At 49.4% G+C, this 16,087-nt stretch overlaps 5 protein-coding genes across 5 annotated transcripts; 1 reads left to right on the plus strand and 4 right to left on the minus strand.

Moving 5' to 3' along the window:
• Positions 1 to 2,005: 2,005 nt before the first annotated feature.
• Positions 2,006 to 2,499, minus strand: LTR84_009210 (uncharacterized protein; the record flags this gene model as incomplete). The annotated part of the gene is made up of 2 exons (XM_064852751.1): positions 2,006 to 2,247; positions 2,352 to 2,499. 2 exons carry the CDS (start codon positions 2,497 to 2,499, stop codon positions 2,006 to 2,008), a joined length of 390 nt encoding a protein of 129 aa, XP_064700976.1.
• A 316-nt stretch (positions 2,500 to 2,815) lies between these two features.
• On the minus strand, positions 2,816 to 6,719 carry LTR84_009211 (uncharacterized protein; the record flags this gene model as incomplete). The annotated part of the gene is made up of 4 exons (XM_064852752.1): positions 2,816 to 4,267; positions 5,706 to 6,273; positions 6,323 to 6,485; positions 6,542 to 6,719. The coding sequence occupies 4 exons, from the start codon at positions 6,717 to 6,719 to the stop codon at positions 2,816 to 2,818; spliced, it is 2,361 nt and encodes a 786-aa protein (XP_064700977.1).
• Positions 6,720 to 8,381: 1,662 nt separating this feature from the next.
• LTR84_009212 (uncharacterized protein) lies at positions 8,382 to 9,786 on the plus strand (the record flags this gene model as incomplete). Its single annotated transcript, XM_064852753.1, has 4 exons — positions 8,382 to 8,995; positions 9,047 to 9,400; positions 9,457 to 9,490; positions 9,544 to 9,786. The coding sequence occupies 4 exons, from the start codon at positions 8,382 to 8,384 to the stop codon at positions 9,784 to 9,786; spliced, it is 1,245 nt and encodes a 414-aa protein (XP_064700978.1).
• A 629-nt stretch (positions 9,787 to 10,415) lies between these two features.
• LTR84_009213 (uncharacterized protein) lies at positions 10,416 to 11,891 on the minus strand (the record flags this gene model as incomplete). The annotated part of the gene is made up of 1 exon (XM_064852754.1): positions 10,416 to 11,891. One exon carries the CDS (start codon positions 11,889 to 11,891, stop codon positions 10,416 to 10,418), a length of 1,476 nt encoding a protein of 491 aa, XP_064700979.1.
• A 1,433-nt stretch (positions 11,892 to 13,324) lies between these two features.
• On the minus strand, positions 13,325 to 15,970 carry LTR84_009214 (uncharacterized protein; the record flags this gene model as incomplete). Its single annotated transcript, XM_064852755.1, has 5 exons — positions 13,325 to 13,521; positions 13,574 to 14,111; positions 14,162 to 14,964; positions 15,013 to 15,149; positions 15,807 to 15,970. The coding sequence occupies 5 exons, from the start codon at positions 15,968 to 15,970 to the stop codon at positions 13,325 to 13,327; spliced, it is 1,839 nt and encodes a 612-aa protein (XP_064700980.1).
• Between the last annotated feature and the right edge of the window lie 117 nt (positions 15,971 to 16,087).

Raw genomic sequence — 16,087 nt, forward strand, 5'->3', positions numbered from 1 at the left:
TGCTTTGCTCCGTAAATCAACTGCTCACGGTTGCCGCCCAGCTGATCACAAACAACCCCAACGTCTTGTCAACCGTCATTGGTAACAACCAGGTGCTTGGTCTCAGCATCACTCCACAACAGGTCCAGGCCGGCATTCTCGATGGAACTCTTACCTCAGTATGCCAGGCCTTAGGTACAACAAGCGTCGTGATCAATGATCCCACTTGCCCAATCAACCCGGTGACAACCTCGTCGTCGGCTTCTTCGACAAGCTCTGCCGGCAGCATCACGTCGTCAGCTTCCCTGACAAGCTCTACTGGCAGCTCTTCTACTAGTTCTGCACTAACCACGACAACGACTGCAGCTGGTGGACCAGTCTGTAATCTGGCCGTTCAACTCTGTCCCAACTCCAACGCACTCTTAGCTGCCACTATTACGACTGTACAGTGCCCCTTGGGAATTGGTCTTCTCTGCACAGTCAACCAACTGCTCAATCTTGTTCCGACACTTCTCCAGAGTAATCCTAATGTACTCTCCGTTGTTCTAGGTGATAATCAAGTTTTAGGCTTGAGTATTACTCCTCAGCAAGTTCAGGCTGGTATACTCGACGGATCTCTGTTAGGAACTTGTACGGCTCTCCAATTAGTCAACGTGGTCATTAATGACCCTACTTGCCCTATCAGCTCAACAACTACTACATCTAGTACTACACTTGCTACGACAACGACATCTAGCGCACCAGTGACTACAACTACCACAGCTGGAGGGCCAGTCTGCAACCTAGCCATTTCGGTTTGCCCCAACGCTAACCAGCTTCTATCTGCCACTGTCACGACGGTTCAGTGCCCTCTTGGTATTGGTCTCCTCTGCACGGTCAACCAGCTATTGAGTCTCGTTCCGCAACTTCTCCAAAGCAACCCCAGCGTCCTGTCTGTTGTTCTGGGTAACAACCAGGTCTTGGGCTTGAACATCAGTCCTCAACAAGTCCAAGCCCTGGCCTTACAAGGCGTGCTGACATCGACCTGTACCGCTCTCCAGCAGATCAATGTGGTGGTTCAAGACCCTACCTGCCCTATCAGCCAAACATCGACAACCTCGTCTGCCACAGTTGCCACGTCCACGACTCTGTCTACCATCACCACGTTGGCCGCAACAACGACAACCAGTGCACCAGCTGCCGCCACCACAACGACAGCAGCGGGCGGCGGCGGATCTCAACTACAGTGTGGCGTGGTTGTCCAACTCTGTGCCGGACAGACACTCCAGAGTCTTGGACTTACTCAGGTGACTTGCTCTGCCGCTATCCCAGCCTTGTGTACCCTTACCACACTTCTTTCAGATGTCTTGAATGCTTGTGTCGCCCTTCCCGGTGGTTGCGCCTCTCAGGGCCGTATCGGCACAGGCCTCAACATTCTGGGTGCCACCGGTCTTGTCGGCACTCAAAGTGTCGCTGGCATCCAGCTTGCGATTGCCGGCGTTCAAAACTGCCAGCCCAGCGGTCAATTCTTGACCCTCAGCGACCCAGGCTGTCCCGCAAATCTCTTCAAGCGTCATGGAGCTGCGGGCTTGGGTCGATCTTACTGATCCTCTTGGATTTTGATGGTTCTCCTCCGGTCTTGTTGACTCTTGGAGTATTCCTTTTGTGTGTCTGGTATACTCGATTAAATTCTTCGCGGCTGCTATTGACTGTGGAGATTGTGTGAACCTTCCCAGCATCTGGTTGGAAATAGTGTGGGTGGCAATATAATGAAAGGTATATAGTTAGCCTCTAGGATTTCAATTCTTCTTCTATCTGAACTTGACGATTCAAGGCTTGCAACTAGCCTATACATAACGGCAATTCACCTTTCCTGTGTCTCAAATGTTATAAGATGTAGGCCAGTCTAACAAACAGATTTCCATACCCTAGCGCAATTCCCAAGTCCACTACATGACGACCACAGCACTTCTTCAAGGGTACATTGCCACCCCTTATATGTATCTCTCTCCAACAAACACGCGTGCCCCAGACAAATGTAATTCAATTAGCCAGCAAAGTAGAACACCTCCTCCAAAGGCTTCCACCACCCAGGCACGCCATCAACCCCCCCCTTCTCGGAACTGACAGCCCCTTCGGCCACACTCTCCTGGTAACCATCAGTCATCCGCCACCACTCCCTGACTTTCTCATTCTCTCTCATCGCTTTCATATCTGCCTCGAAATCTTCGCCCGTCCATTTAAAGCTCGCGAACAAAATATGACTCGTCCCGTCGTAGGATATCGAGTCTGATCAAAGCAGCGATGGCAGCATGTGAGTATTGATCCTCAAGAAATGACAATCGAGCCCAAAGGGGAATAGATGTAGGTTTCTATGTACAGGGAGCACCTACAGTCCTCCATGTGGCATTGTCGGATCTGCTCCAGGACTTCGGGCCAGACTTTTGCATGGCATGCTTTGTAGGCCTCGTAGTGTTCCGGTCTCAGCTTGACGATCTGCTGGAAACGCTTCGGCGGTGGTTTAGAATTTGATGTTGACATGGTTGCCGCGATGGGTTGCTTCTAGGGTCTTGTGTATAAATGGTGGCCTCTTCGAATTGGATTTGCTATAAGGATGGCGGGGTGGTGGGTTGAGTTTGGGTAATATTCAAAACAAGGTTTCCCTTTCGCCCCGGGACAAATGTGGCCGAAGCTAAACGTTGATTTGAAGGCACGAAGAATATTTTTACTACCAAATTACCTGGTTCGTGAACACCCACCATTTTCGTGAAAGCATAAGGATCCCGGGCTACATCGGCAGGCAAGAATTCGGGGCACAGCTTGGGATACCTCCCTCCATACTATACACTTCTGCACACTAAGACCCGTGTGCGAGCGCCTCTTGCATCCGGTAGAAACCATTGACATACAGAGCGGTTGAGTAGTTCGCAGCTGCCTCAATCGAGCAACCAAGCACGTGGCTCGCAGCATTAGACCACAGTCTAAAGACACCTGATTGCGAGTCGGAAGCCATATCAATAGGTGGGTCATGCTGCAGATATAAGCGTTCCACGAATGCGAACACGCCGTGAAGCCGCAATACTTGCACGGTCGAATCTCCGACGGAAAATGAAACCGTCATGACATCCTCCCCGTGTGATCGATCCCATTTTGCAATGCTATTAGCGATCAGAATCTGGCCTTCGTGACAAGGATCGATGAAAGCTTCTTCCGACATCGCCGCGGATCCAAAGTCGATGGAGTCGGACATGTATTCAATGTGGAAACTCTTCTTGTGGGCGCTGAGAATCATAATTGCGGGTCGGTAGATGCTTTTCCCATTGCATCCAACCTCCACATGGGATCTAGGAAATCCGAGAAACAGGCTCGTCCCAAGCTTCGACTTCATCGGCAAAGGCACTAGATTCGTTCCACCGGTCATCCGGCCATCATCATCATCATGGCTCCCCAGAGAGTACGACTCGGTGTCCTGCTCATATACGACATCGCAAAGTCCGTCAGCCAGTTTGCATTTCAATACGACCAACGGATTAAACCTGTAGATGAAATGAAGATGTGTGTTGGGAGTCTTTCCTGTTGCTGGTACGGTCGTCTCTGAGTCATCGAAGAAGAATGGGGCCCAGTTCTTCTCAACTTCTGCTCTCTCTGCGTCCCTCTTGATGGTCAGGATAGTAAGAAGATCGGTGAATGGTCTGAAGACGTGCATAGCCCTTGTCCAGGTTTGTGTATCGTAGATCATGTTGAACACAATTATCGGTTCCGGATCGTCAATTCCTTCTTCGATGAGAACCCTAGGGTCTTCGGGTCCAAAAAAACGATGCTTCTCCATATACGGGTATGAAATTGGAAATATGGTAGGGAAAACAATTCCATGGCCTTTCCAAATCAGGGTGTGGTCTTTTAACTCACTCCAGTTGCTGTCATAAATCTGACCCCTCAAGAGGCTAATGATGGGCCATGACTTTTCGCCTTCGGCATAGAAGATGACTCTCGTGACTGTCAGGAAAACTTTGTTTTTCTCGAGCCATACACTAGATCCAGATAACCGTGTCCAGGTCTGGGAAACCATCTCTTCGAATGTGAGTGATTGATCTTGAGTAGAATAGTCTACCATAGGATGTTCATTCATTGATCGAGCGATGTGCACAAGATCATCATCCAAAAACCAGCTCTTTTGCACACTCAGTTTGTCATCATGTCTCAGCTCGTCACAGTTACGCTGCCCGGGTCGTCCATCGTTGGCAAATCCAGTGACGTTTAAGGGCTCGTGTTCAGCAGTATCGTGCGACTGCGCTCCACGATTTGTTGCCTATTGGAAAAAATGTTAGAAAGGTCTTCAGAAGGACGAGAGATTACGCACGTGAAGTAGGACAAACACTAATTCTCGGAGGCCAAAGAGGAAAATACTGGCCAATGCCACAGTTCTGATGCTCCGGCGATGCCTCCAGACGAGTCGTCGAGTGCTGGTTGCGTAAATCTGCAGTGATCTCATTGTTCCTGCACATGCGATAAGAGCATTGTACTTGCGTGGGTCAGTATCCTCATCGTCGATATCATGACAGGAGGCTGAGTTGAGGAGACTGCTGCGCTAGTATACTGTCATTATCTTGTTCCCAGGATGGATTGTCTTTTGCCTTGAAAAGTATCAGGCGTCCACATGGGTGAGTAGACCCCAGACAAAGACCCCAAGGAGAGATCTCGAAGCACAATATCGATCAAAATGACAAGTAGGTCACTAAAGACTACTCGAAAACTAGTGTACAAGGGAAGAAGTCCAACACTACCAACGTTATTGATGATCACGATTCGACATTTTTTGTAGAACATGATAAACGCACACGATGGTGAGAACGCGGGGCAGCCCCTATCCACTCCAACAAATGTTGCTGGTGGGGCACCTATCTAACTAGGTTAGACTACCTGCCAGTCGACAACGACGGCCGCTTTTGATCATGGCTACTTCGAAATAGGGGGTCATGGTTCGTTGGCTAGGGTTGTGAGAACTGGAAGAAGTAGGTACGAAGTACGGAGACCTGCCTAAACTACCTACGAGTAGGTACCAAGTCCGGCTACTTAGCAAACAACATTGCTCACAGCCCAGCACAAGGGGTGCTAACCAGGTGATGGCCATTTAGTGTAGGCAAGATTAGAAGTCTGACGGGCTATAATCACTTGCTATCTCTGTTGTTGCAGTCGGTCCTCATGTAATCTGTCTTTATCTTTGGTCGGGTGGTCGACGCCTCTGCCTTTCACTCAGTCACCCATGTTGAAAGTCAAATTCGCTTATAATCCGGCCCCAAGAGTAAACGGACCATGTCGGGCATGCGCCCGACCACACTTTCACCCTACGTCCCTGCATTAGCTGGTCAAGAATAGCTCTTCGAAGAGAACACTCGCAAGATACATCATGTATGTACACGGTCGGATAGTTCCATCCTTACCACATATGGGAGTTTCGACAAGCGCCAAATTAATTCTTTGTGAACATCGCCATCGGCTAGGTGCAATGAACAAACCGTATCCGCCAGAGCTGGTTCACCACTGACTGCTAGGAGCACTGTGATCACAGCTCAAGAATAAGTAGAAATGAGGCCAATGAATTTAGGCCAGCTTTTCAAAGTGGAAGGTTGGCTATTGCTTGATGTCTCTGGTCGCATCTAACTCGCTTGGATATTGCAAACCCGAAGCTGGCTGTAATATCGGTCATTAGTGGAGAACAACCACATATTGGGACGGCTGACACTCACCATCTCGACAGGGGCAACCGGAATGCCTGCTGGGCTTCTTGGTTGGGAATAACCATTCGATGCAGCATAAGACGCGTCTGGTTCGCTATAGCTCTGCCAGGACTGTTTCCAGGGGTCAGTTCTCGGACTTGGTAAAGCGTAGGCGGTCGTCGAATCCGAAAATGCTGTTGATTCAACCATTGATCGATTTCGCATGGGTGGACTCGTATCCTCTGGTGGCACATGGGCATAAGGAGTATTCCCTGTCGCTTGCGTCGCTTGCTTCTGCTTCCTTCTGCGCATGAACCATATCATAAAAATGATCAAGGCAAGCACTGCTATGCCACCAACAGCAATCCCAGCTATTGCTCCGGCGCCAAGACCAGAAGATGAAGGTTGCGGGTCTGGGGTCGGAGATGGTGTAGGTGTAGGTGTTGATGACGATGATGATGGGCTCGTCGTAAGTGTGTCAAGGTTTTGTAGAGGGTTAAGGAGGACAGTTGTAGTGAAGCCACGATCTTGAGCACAACCATAACCCACCGATCCCCCTTCATACTGATATTCGGCACAGTAAGGTAAACTGGTTGGGCTAGAGAACAGTCAGAAGGACTTCAATCAACAATATACGCACTACAGACCAGACCAAATTGTTTGGATTGTTCTGACAAGTGACATCGCAGGCATTCCCAAGAAAGTCGTAGCAGGAGGTGATTATGCCTACACAATTCGTGGATTCGCAGCAGCCGACGTATGTGCTGGTTGCTGCGCAGTACATACCACTGCGACATGTTACTGCTAGGTCTGTAGCAGCGTTAGTCTCACTTCCACTTCCCAATACTTGTTTCAAGGTGTCCTACCACCATCACCACCGATATAGCCGCAAGTCGCAGCCGAAACACTCGCTTGCCGGTGATTCAGGGCATGGGGCTGTCGACCATATGTTGGAGTAGCTGTCGGAGTAGCTGTGGGAGCCAATACAGCCTCAAGACCCAGTCTACCTGGTGCGAACATCGTTGAAGATGCGCCAAATTCCATATCTGAGGAGGTTCAAACAAGCATATCAATTTGTGGGAACAATGAGGGAACACGAACAGGTCGGAATACTAAATTGGCCTTAGATTTAGGAGATATGTGATAAGATACTGGCTTTTGTCCGTGCAGAATCTTGCGGCGCCTTTTGAGGCTTTCGGGCACGATGGATCGAGCTCGACCAGCGGGGTAATGTCAGTATCTGCCATCAAAGTTTACCAGCTCCCAAGGTCGGGTGCTAAGAGGACCTTGGCATCCTTGGTGTTCGTAATTGAGGATCGGTTCAGCCCTTTTTTAGCCCACGGAGGTGTCGCCCCTTCTGTGAGCCTTTAGACCATGATAGGGAGCGCGGCATCTAGACTATAAGATCCCACCCCCAAAAAGACGGAACCATGAACATGCTGGCGGAGAATTCGTCGTCTAGTAGAAAAGCGGATTGGACCTTTGGTACTACCACTTCCATTGAAGGCATGCATGTGCTTGAACGTTGGCGCTGACAACTATCTCATGCTATCGGAACTTGGAGCCCCAAGTCAGACAAGCGTTTTCTCGTTCATCTTCTCCGGTAACTACAATAAGGTTCTATCTTGAGCGACTCCAATCTGTTATTCGTCGTCATTGTCTTCGTACCTTGTACCACCACTATGCTCACTCTGATTCGACGTTCAGGTTGGGATGTAGATGTACCTGGTCCTACTATCCGTACATGAGTCTGACTGATCACCAGGATCCTTCGCACTAAAATAACATAGCCACAAGATTTGTACTCAACCATTTTGAGAGAGCAGATCCTGTTCTGAAAGTCTTGCCTTTAATGCAGCCTTGCCACTAGCCAGGGTGTCGAAATTGGAATTCTTGCCCCACCCCAAGATAATTCGCTTCCACTCCCGCCGATCATCGATTCGGCCAATGCAAAAAAACCATGATTGTCAATTGCACTACTCCACAAGCTAAGCAAGCGAGTGCAGCCGATCATACTCGAGAAGCTCTTTAAGCCCTAGACGACGAGTTACTTCGTAGGTCTAAGATTAGTGCCGTAAGCTTGTAACTACTCCGGAGAGAATACTTTCTTATGTACTCCCCCATGACTCTTCAAGGACTCCCACCACCCCTCCCATCCGGAGTGAGAAGAGGAGCACGCTAACTCGTTCTTTAGTCTCAGCTTCTGATCTCGGGAGCAAATCAGGACGGGCCAAAACAAACCTCAACCTTTCGTGTTCCGCTTGAAAGTAGCCAATTAGTTGTCCAGCATTTTTTAGACTTCCCCAAACACGAACAAAAGAGGCTGGAACACGCTCGTTCTGGAGATCGATCTTCAGCTGCCGAGAGTCCAGCGCATTCGGAACCGCCTTGGCATTTCCTCAGCGGCGCTGTCACCTCGCTCACATTCGAGATCGATCAACACTCCTCTACGTGGCTTGAGCAGATTCAGCCCGTGGCACATGATCTTGGCGCGCATTCCTTGGAACGGGCGCACGCCAATGTCCTTACCATGCAGTGCTTCGAGATACTCCGGAAGGATGTTGAGATGAGTGGGGGCGTGTTTACAGCTTGCCCTGATCGATGATGCCCTTTTAAGATTGTCATTTCTCCCAACCGCGCGAGCTCAGCCTCGCAAGACTTTGCTCATCGACTATTCGAAAAAAAATTGGGTATCAGACACAGACGATGGAGCTCACTCGCAGTGGTTTGCACTATGTGTTTGCCATCTTCACCTTGTTATCCGTGGCTTCGGCTCAGACCTTCCTCGAAGCCATTTCGCAATATCCGCAGCTGGCCAACTTCACGGAATTAATGACTAACAACCCTGGCCTGGCTGGAGCTTTACTAACCTCAAATGCTACATCATTAACGCGGACGACTGTGCTTGTACCAGATAACTCGGCATTTGATAAATTGCAGAGGTTACTGGGAGTGCCTGTGGGCTCACTATCAGTATCACAACTTGAACCAGTTCTCTCATATCACATACTCGTTAACGAATTAACCACCGACAACTTCACCGTGGCGAATGGCACTACCGAGCCCACCTTCTTGACAGGACCACTTTATAACAATCGATCCGCTGGAGATGCTTTAGGATCGAGTGGAGCAGAGGGCGATCCCAAAAACGGTCAAGTCGTCTTTATTGAGGCCAAAGACGAGCCAAATGCAGCTCGCCGATTTACTGTCCGCCAACTTCCTCAGCCTGATGTTGAGGTTCAGGGTGGTCTGGGTCATATCATCAATTTGACATCCGTCAATGGTGCTTGGGATGGAGGAGTCTTCCAGATCGTTGACAAGTAAGATGGCAATTTTGCTCTTCAGTTAGCAATGAGCTTACACAACAATAGCTTCCTTGATCTACCACTCAATTGTACCGACACTATTCGACGATGGAAGATGTTTGGCTTCAGTAGCTCACTCAGTCGCACGGGATTGGGAGCTCCCTTGGATATCACCAGGAATGTCACCTGTTTAACGCCCAACGACGACGCGTTTAAAGCAGCTGGTAGTCCCAATGTCACCGCCAGTATCTTTGATCTACAGCAGTTGACTTTGTTCCACATTATTGATCAGCCACTTTACACGAACTTCTTGGAAGATGGTCAAGAATACATAACCTTTTCCAACCAAACCGTGCGAGTCACCATTCGGGACGGAGCTATCTTTGTGAACGATGCAAAGATCATCCACTCCAATGTCATGTAAGTCGAACAAAGCATGCTACTTGTTCTACCAAAATGTGCTGACTCAAGTTTAGGACCAACAACGGCGTGATGCACGTTCTCGACAAGGTAGATACCCACAATTTGCGAACACTCCAGACATGTACTGACGAAATACCTAGTTTATGACACCTCTCGACCAAGATCGCAACTCAACAACATCATCATCGACTCGAACGGCCTCCTCTACTACTTCATCCACGGGGGGGCCTTCAGCATTGCCACAACCTTCCACCTCCACCACAAGTTCAGCTTCGGCGGCGACGGCTTCAGCATCTTCCGTTGCCGGAACACCATCGAAGCTTCTCTCCCAGGCTTCCTGGTCGCTAGGATTTCTAGGCCTCATTGCCGGATTCCTCCTTTGAGTTACCAGCGAGGTCCGAGGTCTTCTGTGACGCTATGACCGAGCTCACTCGGCCGGATTTATGACAGCAAATTCTATACTTCTACTTTAATACGTAAAAAGTTACCACCTGAGCTAGCGAAATTTGATTTGACTGGAGACTTAATTTCGTTGGTCGAGATGCTCTTGATGCGTAGTGAGGTCGTAATTTACTGCTCCAGTACACTTAGATTGGATATTCGCAACGGCTTGTGGAAGTCGATGAAGAGAATGATACAAGGCTGCGGAATGGTTTCGTGACCACAATTTCACTCATATGGTGCGTGAGCTTTCACTAACACATACGTAAGTCGTATCGCTGCAAATTGATATCAAAGGCCACGCCTAATGCCCTCCTACTTTGGAAAATTTTGGATCAATCATGACCTGGTCGTTCCAGGCTAGTGTGCATTACTAGCTTGCTGCATGATTCTGCAAGGCTGCAGCTCTCTGAACCATAGCGACTAACATACGGCTTAAGACGTTCTGACAGCAACCTAAAGAGATATTTTGTCCTACATATGTTCTCTAATGTATGTACTGGAATCTAGATGGCCCAATGAAACCACAACATGCCGCCCCACGCTCACTAAAATGTATGTACAGATCTATTCACAAATTTACAGTTTCGAGCATATACTGCCTGGCGAGATCAGGATGTATAGACTCATCACGGATCGACCTCGGTCGTTGCTTCAGGCTACACACACGCTTGTCCAGCCCGTACGCGACTCGGAACGTGTTCTTGAAAATCGCCTCCATCTCAATTTCCGACGCCGTTTCTGGGAAGAAGTCAAGCTCGTGGCCTCTCCCCCTGGGCGGCCCGATGGGATCTGCCCCTGAAAGATAGCCGAGATTGAGGCCTAGATCGATGCAGGTCGCGCTGATTTGACAGGTGTGCAGCCAAAGATTCACGTGTGGATGTAGAGGTTGGGTGAGTGGGAAATGATGTGGGCCCTCGTTGTCCATCTCGTCCTGGAAGGATAGAGTTTCTTCGTGTAAGCAATAAATGGCTAGGAGAATCGCACAGTGTAACCCTGAGATCGAACTCCAGAAATCGACTTCTGGATTGAGAGTCATTGCGAGCCTCACATAGGGTGAGGACAGCGATCTTGATTGGTGATGTATCATTGCGCCGATTGCAGCGGCAACGAGGACTTGGTATGTAGTTATGGAATTGTTTGACGCCTTCAGCGAGATCGTTGCAGGATTCAGGATTGGAGAATGAGGGTGGACCTTCTGAAAGTACACCTGTAGATAATTGCGCGTTCGTGGTGAGCTTACTGTAGTGTTCAGTCGCTCTTGTTCGGCCTGCATGCGCGGGTTGGAATTGCTTGGAAGGGTTTGACTTCTGTGTAGTCGAGTGCTAATAGTAGGTGGTAGCTCTTGTTGTAATGTCCCTGAGCAGGTTGAGGTCATGGATGACCGACGCGATAACGTAGGGGGTTTGTCTACAGGAGAGAGGAAGTCCCCGTAGTAGTCGATTTGACCATCGTTAAACCGCGTGTTCAGTGGATAAAGTGGCGGAGTTCGTGGCAGCTCGAATCCGCCAGTGGGTTCCTGGTAATCATCGTCGTCTTGATCTAATGATTGCGACGAGTATGGAATTGCGATTCCTGGGGAAGAGAAGTCTTGTTCTGAGATTCCGAATGGGCTTTGAGGTCTGGAGCAGTCGGGGGATGTGACCTCTATGGAAGGAATTTCGGAGAAAGCACCAGCAGAATGTGGCGCTGTGTTGTCCCCATTCCAGTCGAATTCGTCGTTTATGAAAGCTGGAAACGTATGTGATCTCTTATGGAGAGGAGGATTTGGAGTTGAACAACGATCCAGATCGAGTGGCTGATAGTCGATTGTCAGCCAAGGTGCAAGCTCTGGGCCGATATCCGAATAACAAGCTGGACTGTTCGATCCTGCGAAAAAGTCCCAAGCCGGGTTAAAGGATGGAGAATTCTGGTTTGTCGCAACCGCATCAGGGCCAGCATAGGTCAGTAAGTTGTCGGTCTCAATATGCAGTCCCAGACGTGCATCATGTGGGCTATTGGATAACGGCCGAGGACTAGGCGAGGGCCTGTATGCCAACGATGCCATATCCTCTGAGTGAGATGATGCCCTACCATGAGCTGCGAAAGATTCCAGCCTCTGAATGCGATTTTCTAGTAAACTAGAATTATCATCAGTCTCATATTCATATAATCAGCTCAGGAGATGAACCTTTGTGCACGATCCCGTCTTTTGCCTGGATCATGGCATACGGTTCCAAGGCTTCTGCAGGTTGAACACGGGCCAGGCAGTCCCGAGCATTTGATTTTGCGCCTTCTACAACGCTCACATGCCATCTGCACCGAATTCTTTCGCGACCGTCTATTCACAGTTGCATTCTGTGCAGCAAACTGTGGTGACTGCGAATTAACCGATTTGTTGTTTGTAGGTGCAGGACTGGCTATGGAGGTGTTGGTCGCCGGTGTTGAGGGTGACTGGACATTCTCGTGCTCGTCCATCTTGAATCACACTCCGAGGTGGTTCGTGTCTATGATTTTGATACTTTGGCCAAAATTCGGGTGGGAGACAACTTGAAGACTGTGCAAATGTGACCGCACTGGAGCATTCTACCGTGGAGGTGGACTGATGCCACATTGGCGCTTTAAGATCATCCCATCGAAGACGCCAACGATAATATCCCCCAGCGTGCCCCAGCTGCTGAACGGAGAGATGATGTCGGCACAAGGTATCTTCTCGGACACCCAAGAATTTTGTAACAACCTTAACTGACACATGGTGAGCAAGAGAACGGCCAAGGCCGGGAAGGCCAATCATCCTTGACCTGTATTGTTCTCGGGTGCTCTGTATTCTCGAAGTGTAAAAGTGCTTAGATGATTTGCAAATGCCGTTCTCGAGCACTGCTACCAATCGCGATCAAGATGGGCGTTGCACTGCCCCCTTCCAAGAAAACCCAAGCCGTAGGGAATTGTCCCATCCTCCGCACTTGCAGCTGCTAGACGCGGGCAACTTCCGTAAGTCGCCTCTGGCGAGACCATTGGATCTCCACGCATAACAAAGGACTTCTTCTCGAACCACGATAATACAAAATTAGGTGAAACTCAAGCTATTTGACCCCCATCACTCCCCATCATCCCCAGGTCGCCGAGAGCGACAGTCACCCCCGCACAGATCCTCCGGCGCGACCATCAAGTAATATGTAGTCATGAAGTGTCGGCTCGTATGGAGCCCTCCACGGATTTCCTCGTCTCGAAGCTTCGGTTGCAGGAGGCGGAATTCAAGGGTTCAAAGAGTGATACTCCCAAGACGTTTTTGAATGGGCGCCAGGAGTCATTTTATGCAATTCATCTGTCTGAAAGCTTGCAATCTAAAACCATGACGCAGTTATCCATTCTATGAAAATCAACACGCCTGCAACCTCATCATCAATCTGTTTCAAGAAATCTCCACTCCGCATTTATGCTGGGACAGGGGACGTCTTGACACGTTGGTAGTCCAACTTGCACTCCAAGCATCATGTGGTTTTACTTTTGAGAAACCTTTCCTCGTTGATTCTTATCCCCCAGTTCGATGTGAACAAGACCAAGATCCTTCTCGTTGACAGCTGAATCCAGAGATGCGCCAGAATCTCTGTTTTTGCGCCCTCTTCCTCGAAGCTGATTCCATGTAGCACGGTGCAGCGAAGTCATGAAAAGCTGATCCATATCTTCGAGAGAAAGACCTGTCACTTTCAGTTAGTTCTATCAAGATACTAGGAAGTGGAGACACCTTACCCTTGGTCTCGGGGACGAAAAAGAATGCCCAGAAACCCATAAGCACCATCAAAGACCCGAAAAACATGTAGGTGCCATATCCCAGTGATGTAATCATGTATGGAGTAGTCCTTGAGATGACAAAAGACCACAGCCATTGATCGGCAGTGGTGATCGCAACACAAAGCATACGGATATCCAATGGGAAGATCTCACTGCAATATACCCAGGTGATCCCCTGCCACGTAGCGCAGTAGATGAAGCCATAGAGGTAAACGCAGACCATGGCTAGGTAGCCCCATCCAGTCTGGGTGACGACGCCGCCAGCAGCTGCAGTTGCTGGGTCAGCTTTGAAGACGTAGCCACCGATATACCACATGGGTAGAGAACCAATGAAAGCACCATAGATGAGACCCTTGCGTCGGCCAACCTTTTCGACGAGGAAGAACGAAAACACAATCATGCCAAGAGTCTTTGCGATGCCATAAAAGCCTGTAGCGAAAAGTTTCGTAGATGTGCCTTTGATGCCCAGAGTTTCGAAAATGCGCGGAGAATAGTACTAATAATTGTTAGTTTTTTGCATCTACAGACACAAGTTAGGAGGCATACGGTTATGATATTGACACCTGTTAAGTTTTGGCAAGCCATCAAGAGTAGACCGATACCGATCCGGTTGCGCGTGCCCTTCGCGAAGAGCTTTTGGAAAGACTCCTTCTTCCCCAAGTGGTGGATACTTCGTTCTTCCATTTGTAGTCGAATGTCTGCAATTTCATTGCGAACATATGGATGATCGACAGGTAGGGTACGGAGATCAGAAAGGACCTTTTCCGCAGCCTCCCAGTTATCTTGCTTCGCGAGCCACCGTGGAGATTCCGGACAGAACAGCATACCGACGAAAAGCATAACTCCGGGAAGAAGTTGCAGTCCAAGAGGAACGATCCACTGCGTTTTCACGTAGTCTGAGATTGTTCTGTCCACGGCATAATTGATCCAAAACCCACACATACCGCCACCTTGACTGGCGATTTCGAAGATGCCTACCAATCTGCCACGGATTGATGGCGGCGAAGTTTCGGAAATGTAAACCGGAACAACGAGGCTCACACTACCAATTCCGAGACCGGCGATGGCTCTTCCAGCAATGAGCATTGCGAGATGTCCATTCGCGGCAGTCATAAGAGTACCACCAATCAAGAACACGATAGATGCGATCATGATGGCCTTCTTGCGACCGATTTTCTCCGCCAAGGGGAATGTCAGAAGAGATCCAAAAAAGCAGCCAGCCTGGAACGTGGAGACGATATTGCCTTGCAAAGTATCGCGTGCCCTGCTAGATATCTGATCGGTATTGAAGTCACGACGGAAAGAGTCCAGGGCCAAAGTTCCTCCGATGACAGATGTATCATAGCCCACTGCAGGAATCAGTACATGACACGTCATTGCATGACTGGTTGACTTACTGGCAATAGCAGACATTGAGGCGATGATTGCGATCATGTGGATCTTCCAGTTGCGGACCTCCTTGGGATCGGAGGTCCCGCTGGCATGAAGATTGAAACCCATCCTGATGGGAGCGACGTTGCGCTTGCCGTCGAGACTGTTGAGGATAGAAGGTCCTTAGGCAAACTGGTGTTCGAAAAGTCAAGACTGTGTCAGCCCAGCGAGCGGGTCTCTGTCATGATATAGACGGACTAGACATCACGATCGACCCCAGGCAGTGAGAGCAAGAGTGAACGAGTGTGCGGGGAAATGGAGGTAGGGTGGTAAGCTAGGCGGAGATCTTTAGGGTGAGCATGGTGTCAGTCGACCTAGAACTTCTCGAAAAGTTGGCCACCCCATCGAACGATAACCCTGCATGAACTTGACGGAGCATAGAATGATGGACTACTTAGTAACAGTGACATGGTGGCATGTCCGATTCGAAGGAGCCGGATGTCATGAACCGTAACAAGATTTCCTCGAGAATGCAAACTTCAGGCCAACGTCCGCTCGTGCATTAGATGGTGTCTTGGTTTGCCCCTTGGCGTTGATTTTAAAGGCAGAAATCAGCCATCGGGTATTGAACCGGTCTTGGCATCCTCCGGTGGTTGGGATCTTGGGATGCTTGTGCTACTTTCTCGATACCACCTCCGCACATGTCGATTATCGAGATACCGACTTGCAGAATATTCAGTATGCTTGGAGCATATGCCGATCTCATTGCCAAGTTACGAACTACCATCAGTGCTCAAATCTCGGGGGAAAGTGGGCATACCGCAAGCTCTCACGAGCTCCTAGCCAAGCTATCTGACGGACGTCCTCTCCGTCGTCCTCTGTGCTTCCCCAAAGTCTGAATTCTTCGGCCGAAGCCTCGAGTTTGCCATCTGCAATATGTGGGTATCGCTGATATGCGGCATCGCGAGCGAAATCGCAATACATGCTTGCCCGACTCCAATCATGCATACAGAACCAACAGACGTTGCGGTTTGCACTGCCTCCAACTCCTGAGTATATACTGCCCGCTAGGGTCTCAGTCTTAGCTGGCTTCTCAGAACC

The sequence above is a fragment of the Exophiala bonariae genome (assembly GCF_035927105.1).
Source record: "Exophiala bonariae strain CCFEE 5792 chromosome Unknown scaffold_37, whole genome shotgun sequence".
NCBI classification, from domain to species: Eukaryota; Fungi; Ascomycota; class Eurotiomycetes; order Chaetothyriales; family Herpotrichiellaceae; genus Exophiala; species Exophiala bonariae.